Raw genomic sequence first — 10378 nt, forward strand, 5'->3', positions numbered from 1 at the left:
TGACGGCAGAGCTGGAGGGGCTCAGGGCCCCGGGTTTCCTCCCCCATCCCAGCCTCGGGGGCTGCAGGGTCTGGTGGGGCCGCGGCTCCAGGTCTCAGGCTCAGCTCAGCCGCTCCCGTCCCTGCAAGCACCCGAGGCGCCCCTTCAGCTCCAGCCCAGGACACAGACTTGGGGGACCCTGGAGGATGTGGACGGCAGACCCCACACCTGGGAGGCTACAGGGGCGGGCTGGGGGGAGCAGGGCGGGAAGGGGCCTGGAAGTGTGGGGGGTTGAGGCGCGGGGGCCGCAGGTGGGGGCCAGGGAGGGGGCGGGAGGGGGGAGGCGCGGGGGGCCACAGGTGGGGGCTGCGGTGGGGGTGGGGGCCGGGGACGGGCGGGACCTTACCCCCAGCTCAGGCCCCTCCTGGCGAGCTCCACCTGGGCCAGGCGCCCGTCGCTGAGCACCTGAACCCTGCAGACGGCCGCCAGGGGCCTCTGGCGGTGCGCGAAGCGCAGCACCCTGTGCTCCTGGGCGAACACGTGGAAGTGCTCTGCGTCCGAGCTCACCTCGATCTGGGGGTGCCGCCAGGGGCCTCAGCACCCCAGCCCGGGCCCCAGCTCTGCCCAGCTCACAGGGCCCTGGGTGAGGACCCCTCCTGCTCCAAGAGGGGTGACTGGTGGCCTGGCCACAGGGTCCCATTGCTCAGATGGGGAGGCTCCGAGTGAGACGACCATGAGCCCCCCCAGCAGCTCCAGCCGGGACCCGGGAGGATGGGCCCAGCTCTGCAGGGCGGGGGCCAGTGCTCCTGTGGGTGCCCCTCCTGGGCCCTCTGCCCTCGCTGCAGCTGTCCCCGGCCCCAGCCCTGTGCGCCCCTGGCCTCCCTCTCCCCGACGCCCCACCCCACCCCCACTTGCACCTCAAAGGGCTCCCCGAGCGCGAGCGGGAAGATGCTGGACACCTCCTCTTCGCCCCAGCGGCCCCCCTGGAAGGCGTTGCCCACCACGGTGGCACTGGAGAAACGGGGCTTGACGTGGAAGGCGATGTCTCCCCCTTCGCTCAGAAAGTTGATCTCAAACCTGGGGAGGGAGTTGGTGGGCACCGCAGCAGGCCTGGCCAGACCCACCGGGTGCCCGGGAGGGTCCCCTACCTGTCCTCCTGGGAGTGGGAGCAGCCCTGGACCAGCAGGTTCCAGCCAGGGGCCAGGCCCCCTGCGCAGAAGGCCTCGAACTGCAGGACAGGAGAGGTGGGGGCGACGCTGGGGGCCCGCCGCCCTCTGCCCACCCTCTGCGGCTCCCACCCGGCTGCCCCTGCGCCACCGCCCCGTCCGGCCCCGGGCCGTCGCCCACCTGCAGCGCCATCGCCCGGCCTCTGCGGAGGCGGCGTGAGCCTGCGGATATAGGGCGTGGGGTGGGCGGGGCACCTGGGGCGGGCCTGTGACCCCCTCCCTCCCGGGCTCCCCTCCCAGCTGGTCATCCGTCCAGCACCCAGCGCGGGTCACCCACCTGGGCCCCCTGCATTTCCTCTGGCCGGTCTGGCTCTGACGACCTCTCTCCGGCCTTCCGAGGAAGCCTCTTCCCATCCCCCAGGAAAGGCCCAGCCCGGGCCTGGCTCCAGGGAGCAGCCCGTCCTACCGGGGTGTGGGGGGGCACGGCCTCCAGCCCCGCCCTGGCCTCCCAAGCACCCCATCCCGCCTCGCCAGCTCACCGCCCCTGGGGCACCGTGCGGGATTAGCCCCAGCCGCGTGGTCAGCGCATTCCAGGGCTGGCAGGGCCAGGGTGGGAGGGCCTTTCCCACACCCCGACGCCCCTCCCGGCCTGGCACCTCGGCCCCGCGCTGGCTGGGGCAGGGGGGACGGACGGAGCCTCTGCCAGCCTGCAGGTGAGGCTGGGGGGCTCCTGGATGGACCCTCAGGAGAGCCGTCCAAAACACGGCCAGCTAGGAGCAAGGGGCAGGAAGGCTGCTGTGTGTGCAAGTGAGTGTGCAGTGAGTGTGCACATGGTCGTGCAGGTGAAGGTGCTAAGTGTGTTGAGCTGGGCATATGGGTGAGAGCATGGTGAGTACATAGGTGAGTGTGTCAGATAAGAGTGTGTTGAGTTGGTGACATCTCATGCAGGTGAATGTGCAGTGAATGTGGGGCGTGTGCAGTGAGTGACGCTGAGCACGTGGGTGAGAGTGAGTGTACAATGAGAGTCTGCCGGTGCACGTAATGAGTGTGCAAGCACACTGCCTTGAGTGTGTAGCGAGCGTGCAGTGAGGGTGGGACTGTGAGCCTGCAAGTTGAAAGCGTGTGTGCAGGTGGACGGGGGCCCTATGTGCAGATGCAGGTGTGTAGCTCTGGGTAGCAGCAGGAGGTTTCACCCCGGCTGCCACTCGGGGACCCCCAGGCACCCCAGAACCTGCAGGACAGGGCTGGGCGCCATTACCAAACCAATCCCAAGTGGTCCCTCGGCCCCCCGCGTCCTTCCCATTCCCCACCCCGTCCCTGGACGAGGGGGCATCTGTCCGGCTTGGCCCGGGGGCTGGGGCTGGTGCCCGGGGTTTGTGCGGGGTGGCATGGGGCAGGGGCTGCTAAGGACAGGAGGGGACAGGGAGGTGACGCTGGCTGTCTGCCTACCCCCTGGGTGACTGTGGAGGTGCTGCAGGACAAGCTGCCCACTGTGGTGTCCAGCTCAAGTGCCCTGGCCTGTGCCATCCATTCCGTCTGAGTGCTGCCTGGCCACCCCGGGGCCCACAGGCTGCAGAACCCCCGAGGCACAGAGGAGGGCACTCTGGCTGTGGTGCCCTGGCAGGGGCATGAGGCCACCTGCCCCCCGTCCATGTCTGGGGCTTGGGGTGCAGAAGTCCTGGCTACTGCCTGGGGGCGTGTAGCCTAGACTCGGAGTACAGTGCTGGGGCACAGCAGGGATCAGGAGTCACTAACGGTGTGACCTTGAGCCTTGACCTGGGCTTCAGTCTCCCCAGCTGCGATTGGGCTCTGTGCTCCTGCCCCCAAGGCCACGGCTGCCCTCTGAGCAGGCCCCCTGGGTGGGCCCAGCCCTCGCCAGGCCCCTGTCCTCAACTGGGAGGCAGCAGGGTCGATGTGGACTTCCCCTCTGCAGGGCCCTGAATCAGGCAGCTTGTCCCCCCCACGCCCCAACCTCCCCCTGGGCCATGGGGGGCTGTGATGTGGTCTGGCCTGCACTCACACCTGGCCCGGGTCTCCCCAGCTCAGCAGGCAGGATGCACCCCCATCCCAGCTTCTCTGGGATGCAGCCGGGCTCGGGCACTGGTCTGGGGGCTGCCCTCCCTCAGGGCTCCCTGTGAACCTGGCCCCGTGGCCTCACCGTCTGGCTGGGGCTTCAGAATCCCTCCCACCTGGGGAGGAGGCAGGGGCCGAAGCTGCCAGCAACCCACTGAGGAGGAGAGACAGTGCCGCCACAGCCCCGGAGCCCTGCCCGGCCCCTCTGCCTCCGTGCTGGGGACCAGCGGGACCCCGGATGACCTGTGTGTAGTTGGGGCGTGGGCACTGCTGGTGGTAGTGGAGAGGTGCTGGGGGTGGGGTGGGGTGCTGGCAGTAGGGGTGGGGTGTGGGCAGTGGAGGTGGGGTACTGGCTGCCAACGGGCATGGCCTGGAGCCCAGGAGCAATGGCCCACCTGCCCGGTGCCAGCTGGACAGCCTCACCGGGATGTGTGGGTCTGCTCCGGGCTGGGCCATCCCTGTCTCTGGCTCGGAGTGGGTGGCTGCACCCCAGCCAGCACCGGGAACTGGAGCCAGGGCCTCCCTTGCTCCTGGGCACGCCACACTGTGGGTTTAGGCCTCACCCCTAAATACCCACAGCTATGCTCCGTTTTACAGAGAAGGATTTAGGGTGCAGAGAAGAGACTTGCTCAAGGTCACACAAGGGAGCAGCAAGGCCAGGATGGGAACCCAGCTCCCTGACCCCCCAGAGTCTAGGCCCCCAGACGTCACACTAGGCCACTCCCCAGGAGTGGAGCCTCTCAACAGATAGGGATGGGATTATCAGGGTCAGCTTCCTGGAGGCGGCGGCATCTCCTGTGGGCCTTGGAGGATGCACAGGAGTTAGGCGGAGAGCAGGGTGGCGGCCCCCGGGAATGGCCAGCCCAGCCCACAGGCGGGGTCAGGAGACAGGGTGGTGCTGTGGGCAGGTCTCTGGCCAGGGCTGGTCTGACTCACCTCAGTGTCCCCAGGGACACTGGGCATGTGTCCCTCTGGGTCATTTGGCGAGGACGGCCTCCTCTCTCCTGCAAGTCCTGGGGTCAGGCTATTACGGTAAGAGATGAGGAAACGGAGGCTCAGACAGAAGAAACTGCACCCCCTGCCCCACAGTCAGGAAACGAGCTCCCACCTTGGACCCCCATCCAGTGTTTTTCCAGACCCCACCTACTGCTCTGCCCAGTCACCCCAACCCCAAACTTCTCACCACCACCCTGGGGGGTGGCGCCGTCATCCCCATTTGATCTCACCTCTAACCCCCGTTCTGTAGATGGAGAAACTGAGCCCAAAGGGAGACCAGCTGCCTCGGGCTGCAGTGCCAGCTGCGGTGGGCCCCGCGGCCCTGCAGCGGAACCAGGGCCTGGGCAAGCGGGAGAGAGCCTCCCCTGCGCCCCCTTCCATGCAGTTGGGGTCGGCCTGGCTTTCCTGGGCCGCTCTCGAGGCGAGTTTGCATCTGTTCACGTCCCACCTGGGGAGGCTTCGTGCCCATTTTACAGGTGGAGAAAATGAGGCAGCAGATGAGTACCCCGGAGGTCACTGCTGTCCACAGCCAGGAGAGGACAGCAGGGGGCCCAGTGGCAGAGGTGAAGGCACCCAAACACCCTCGCTAGCTGAGTGCTGGTTCAGAGCTGGGGGGCTGGGGCTGCAGGGGGGGGTCTCCTGAGGCCCCGGAGGGTGGGCTCTGCTGCTCGCAGGGCTGGGCCTGGCTGGGGCTGGGGCCACCTCAGATGCCCCCCAGCACCCAAGGGCCGCACCGGCCAGGAAGCGCAACCTCCCAATGGGCCGCCGGGGCCACCGGCCAGGGGGGCAGTGAGGGGGCCAGCTGGGCAGGGGTGGCTGACACGGCCGTGGGGAATAATAGCACCCAAGGGTGGGCCGAGGGCCCGGGCAGCGCCAGGCAAGCAGACGCAGCAGCAGAGCGGGCTGGGCTTCGATTGGACAGGAGAGTGGGCGGCTCGAGCCGGCCGGGTCTGGATCCCGAAGGCCCCGGGAGCCCCTCCCCAGCGCCAGGTCCAGAGGGGGTCCCGAGGATTAGCCCAGATTCTCTGCGGACCCAGTCTGGCCTCGGGGGGCGACTGGGTGGGGGTCGCGACCCTGCCCAGGGCGTGCGACTGGGGGGGCAGCGGGCGTCCTCCTGGAGCAGCCCACAGAGGTGCTGGGAGGCCCGGCGAGCGCACCTGCTCCTGCCGCGGGACAGACGGCTGGCAGTCAGCTCCACAGACACATGGAAAGTTCTAGACGGTTCTGAAGGCTCCATGGGAGGAAAACGGAAAACCGGGGGGATCCTAGAGCTGCACTGTCGGGTCCACGCGCCCATGCAGCCGTCGCGCGGCCTGGGACAGAAACAAGCGTCTCGGGGCCAGCTCACTGATGATTTTGGGTTTTGTTGGCCCTGACTGCCTGAGAAAATGACCACATCTTAGATGCTCTGGGTTAAATAAAGTGCGTCCAAGGAATCGCCCCCGTTTCTTTTTATTTTCATAAATGCGGCCGCTAGAAACCTCTAAATCTCACCTCTGCTTTGGGCAGCCCAGGCGGGGGCTTGGGGCTGGGAGGGGCCTGCAATGCCCCCTGGGGGGGTGTCCTGGGCACACAGAGGCTGAGGCAGGAGTGAGGGGCTGGGCTGGGCGAGGAAGCTGGGGTCTGCCCCCATCCAACCCCCGCCCCCCACCTGGGCCCCAAGAGGTCAGCACTGTCCCTGCACCGTGTCCCCCCAGCCCCTCCCCCGAGCCACCCTCTTGGCCCCCAGACTCCCGCCCAGTTTTGGGAGGGACCCAGGGGAGCCGCCAGCTCCCGAAATAACCTCCGGCCAGTTCCAGGACATCTGCAGAGGCTGCAAAGCCGACCCAGAGGGGGCTGGCCTGAGGCCGGGGGGGCCAGAAAGGGGGGCCGGGGTGAGCAGAGACAGAGGAAGAGGAGACAGGAGACGATGGCTGGGGGCACCGGGACATGGGGGCAGAGGCAGAGCGGGACGGGGGTGGAAGGAAGAGCAAGCGAGAGCTGCCCCCATGGGCACAGACCCCGGCCGGGCACCGCCAGGCTCTCTGGGCCAGGCCGCCCACCGGAGGAGGGGGCTGCACCCAAGGCCGGCTCTGGCCTGAGAGGTGCCTGCAGAGCCCCTCTGGCCATGTGGGTCCCACAAGGCCTCAGAGGGAGCGGAGAGGAAACTGAGGCTCGGAGAGGCCGAGTCGTGTGTCCAGTGTCCAGTCCACGAGGGCGGCTGAGGGCCTGGGCCGGCCTGACCCGCTCCCCCGGGGCCTCTCGCTCCCAGTCAGGCTTCCTCAGCCCGGCAGGCCCTGGCGGGGCGCCCCTTCCCCCCGTCCCCCGGGATAGGGATGTCCTTGGACTGTGGTCGGGTCTCTGGGCAGCGTGTCCAGCAGCGGCGTCCTGGGCGAGCTTGGGGACCTCCCCAGCCCCAGCGGCCGGAGGGCAGCGGACGGCCGCGCGGGGGCCTCTGTGGAGCAGGGGAGGGGGCGGCCGAGGGGCAGCTGGGGACCTGGGCAGTGGGTGCTGGGGGTGGAGGGCGGTGGCTTTGTGAGGAGTGGGTCTGTGCTTCGAGGCCCCAGGAAGGGGCTCAGTTTCTGTCTCGGGGGTGGGCGGGTGGGGGCAGCCCAGCAGGTGGGTGTGAGTGGTGTCACGGAATCGCATGCTTGCAGCCGGTGGAAATGGCAAACGTCGTGACACACAGGTGTCCCCAGCACTTTAAGAAGTGCATCCGAGGGAAAAAGAAGGTGTGTCCGCTTTCGGCCTCCCCCGGGTTCATTAAACGCGCTCTGGGTGTGAGGCCCGGGGGGGCTGGGGAGGGGGCAGCAGGGTCTCTGCCCACGGGCAGGGGGCATGAGCCCAGGCAGGAAGGCGACTCGGTCCCGATCCGCCAACGCCGGTAGGTCGCCCATGCGGGGAGTGGACGTGGGGCTCACACTGCAGCGTTCGTTCGTGGCTGCCCCGGGCAGGGGGGAGAGGTGGGACCCGCCGCTGCGCAGGGCTGGAGGAGAGCGCCGGGCGCTCGATGAGCTGAGAGGGCGTCCCAGGTGGCCGCGCCCGGCAGTGGTCGCTTGCTGGGTGTAGTGTCTTCGTAAATTGTCGAAATTTTGAAAAAAGAGATAATTTTTTTCCTCTGTGAAAATGATCACATCTTAGATGCTCTGGGTTAAATAAAGTGTATCCAATATAAATATAAATATAAATAAAGTGCATCCCCTCCAAGGAGGGCATGGAGGCCACTTCCCTGGGTGGGAGGCCCCGAGAAGAGGGCCGGTCGGCTTTGTGCCGGGTGATTGGAGGTGACAGGGGTCCAGCGAGTCTGGACAGACGGCCACCCCGCAGCCGGAGGGGCTCTGGGCCGCGGGCGCCAGGCGGACTCCTGGGGAGGGTCAGGCGGGACGGGACACAGGCCAGGGACGGAGCCCAGGGACACATCCCGGGACAGGCAGGGGCAGGAGGGTTGGGGACAGCGGTTGGCGGGCGGGAAACCGCGAGGGTGTTTCCAGAAGGCGCTGCCCTCCGAGCCAAGAGTGACGGCTGCCAGGAGCCCGGGGCCTCGTGCCCGGGAGGGGCCCGAGTGGGCTACGAGGAAGCAGAGACCCTCCCCTTCCCCTGTGCCCCTCCCCCTCCCCTCCCCTCCCCTCCGCCCTCCCCCTCCCCTCCCCTCACCTCCGCCCTCCTAGGCCTGCCCCTCCCCAGGCCCTGCCTCAGCCCTGCTCCAGGAGTTCTCCCCAAGACCCTGTACTTGGGGGATGCAGCCAGCCCAGGAAGGGGCTCCAGGCCCCAAGCCCAGCCCCCACCCCCACCCGCTGCCAGGAGCCACCCCCGTCTCCGCTCTGACCGCTGAGCCCGTTTCCCTGGGCTGGGACGGACACGGGATTCTTTCAAAAACATTTCCTTTGCAAAATAATCCTCCGAAATATGTTTTTGGAAACGGACTCCTGATCTGAACAGGAAGAAGTTGATTAGGGCCCCTCCCCAGGGGGTGCGGGGGAGGAGGCTGGTGGGCAGAAGCATCTGGGAGGGCGGGGCCCGCGGGAGGCTGCACAGGGGCGCCCCCCCCATCTGCCAGCCCTGCTCCCCGACGGGCCCAGGCCCCTCCCCACACACGGGGAAACTGAGGTCCACGCAGGGGCGGGGCTGGAAGCGTCTCTGGGCAGGGCCAAGCTCTCCCTGCCCCCGCCTGCCACGTGGTGTCTGTGTGAGAGGGAGGGTGTGTGTGCACATGTGTGTGTGTGCACACTTGTGCACGGACGGGCATGAGCAGGTGGATGCCATGTGGGGGAGGGGCAAAGCCCCAGGGTTTGCTCAGGTGGTGGGTCAGCCTGGTGAGCTCCTTTCTCCCCGCCAGGTCCACCACAGGGGGAGGGACATGCTGCAGGGGACCTCCCTTTCTGTGCCCTTCCCTTAGATCCTGACCACCCCCAAGGCGAGGAGGGGTCTCCTTGGGTCTGGAGCAGTGCCCACAACAGACCGTTTTCTGGATGTTTCCATTTCACCAAGCTCTGGTGCTCCTGTCCTGGGCCACATGTGTTGACAGGTTCCAAGGCTTAACGTTATCTTGGCATTTGAGGGCATCGAAACCCTGAGCTTTTTTTAGTCATCCAGGCAGGGGCTCTACACCGAGCCTGTGACAGCAGGGTTTATCTGCGAGTCATCTAAGAGATGAGCTGCAGAGGCCGTCCTTCCACCTTTCTCCTCTGCCGTTCCATCCGCCATCCACTCACCCACAATCTTTCAACCCATCCATTCTCCCACCTGCCTTCCCTCCTGTCCACCCACCGTCCTCCCTCCTGTCCACTCATCATCCTCCCTCCTGTCCACTCACCGTCCTCCCTCCTGTCCACCCACCGTCCTCCCTCCTGTCCACCCACCGTCCTCCCTCCTGTCCACCCACCCGCCCTCCCTCCTGTCCACCCACCGTCCTCCCTCCTGTCCACTCACCGTCCTTCCTCCTGTCCACCCACCGTCCTCCCACCTGTCCACCCACCGTCCTCCCTCCTGTCCACCCACCGTCCTCCCTCCTGTCCACTCACCGTCCTTCCTCCTGTCCACCCACCGTCCTCCCACCTGTCCACCCACCGTCCTCCCTCCTGTCCACCCACCATCCTCCCTCCTGTCCACCCATCCATCCTCCCACCCACCCCCCCTCCTGTCAACCCACTGTCCTCCCTCCTGTCCACTCACCATTCTCCCACCCACCCTCTCTCCTGTCCACCCACCATCCTCCCACCCACCCTCTCTCCTGTCCACTCACCATCCTCCCACCCGCCCTCCCTCCTGTCCACCCACCATCCTCCCACCCGCCCATCCTTCCATCCATCCATCCATCCGTGTGGGCAGTGGGTTCCCTCTGCCCTCGCTGTGTGCCCGCCCAGCGCAGGCACTAGGTTTCTGACCTGAACAGGATGGCACAATCCATGATGACGACAGTGGATCTGACTCCACTCCGCAGCACCAGCTGGTACCTTCAGGGCACCCAGCCTGTCCAGAGACAGAGAAGGGTCAGCTATGGCCTCTGTCCTCAGAGCCCCCATCTGGGCAGGAAAGGCGTGGAGGGGGAAGCGGTCCATCTTACAAGGGACGATGGTTCCAGGAGGCTCTGGGGAAGAGGATGACCATGTCAGACAGAGGTGGTGAAGGTTTGGGTCTCACCCTAACATCTCTCCACAGCATCCCCCGTGATCCTTTGTCCTCCCGTCTTAGACCTCCTACCACATACAAACAGACGGATGGACGAATGGACATGTGAGTAGATAGATGGGTAAATGGGTGATTGGATGGACAGAGGAAGAGAGGTGAGGGTGGACGGGTGGGTGGGTGGAAGCCCTGGTGGGCAGGTAGATGTATGAGTGGGTGGGCGGGCAGGTAGATGTGTGAATGAGTGGGCGGGCAGGTAGATGTATGAGTGGGTGGGCAGGTGGGTGGAAGCCCTGGAGGGTGGGTGTAAGGATGGAAAATGGATGGATGAGCCCCTCACTGACCCCGCTCATTTCCGTGCTTCTCTTGCCTGCTTGGGTCCTGCCCAAACCTCTCCTGCACTCAGCCTAGGGTGAGCCCTGGGTTCTGGGAGAGGCTGTGGGAAAGGCCCTCTATGGACCCCTTGCAGGCTACGGGGTGGCTTGTGGGGTTATCACCCCAGAGCTCTGGACTAGGGTCTGGCCTGTGCCCAGGATGACTCAATGGGGAAAAAATGGCCC

At 66.5% G+C, this 10378-nt stretch overlaps 1 protein-coding gene across 1 annotated transcript; it reads right to left on the bottom strand.

Moving 5' to 3' along the window:
* Window positions 1–381: 381 nt before the first annotated feature.
* Window positions 382–1551, bottom strand: GRIFIN (galectin-related inter-fiber protein). Its single transcript, XM_077140183.1, has 4 exons — window positions 1483–1551; window positions 1128–1207; window positions 897–1056; window positions 382–552 (listed from the first exon to the last, which is right to left on the bottom strand). The coding sequence occupies exons 1-4, from the start codon at window positions 1495–1497 to the stop codon at window positions 382–384; spliced, it is 426 nt and encodes a 141-aa protein (XP_076996298.1). The 5' UTR covers window positions 1498–1551.
* Between the last annotated feature and the right edge of the window lie 8827 nt (window positions 1552–10378).

This window comes from Tamandua tetradactyla, chromosome 23 (genome assembly GCF_023851605.1).
Source record: "Tamandua tetradactyla isolate mTamTet1 chromosome 23, mTamTet1.pri, whole genome shotgun sequence".
Classification (NCBI taxonomy): domain Eukaryota; kingdom Metazoa; phylum Chordata; class Mammalia; order Pilosa; family Myrmecophagidae; genus Tamandua; species Tamandua tetradactyla.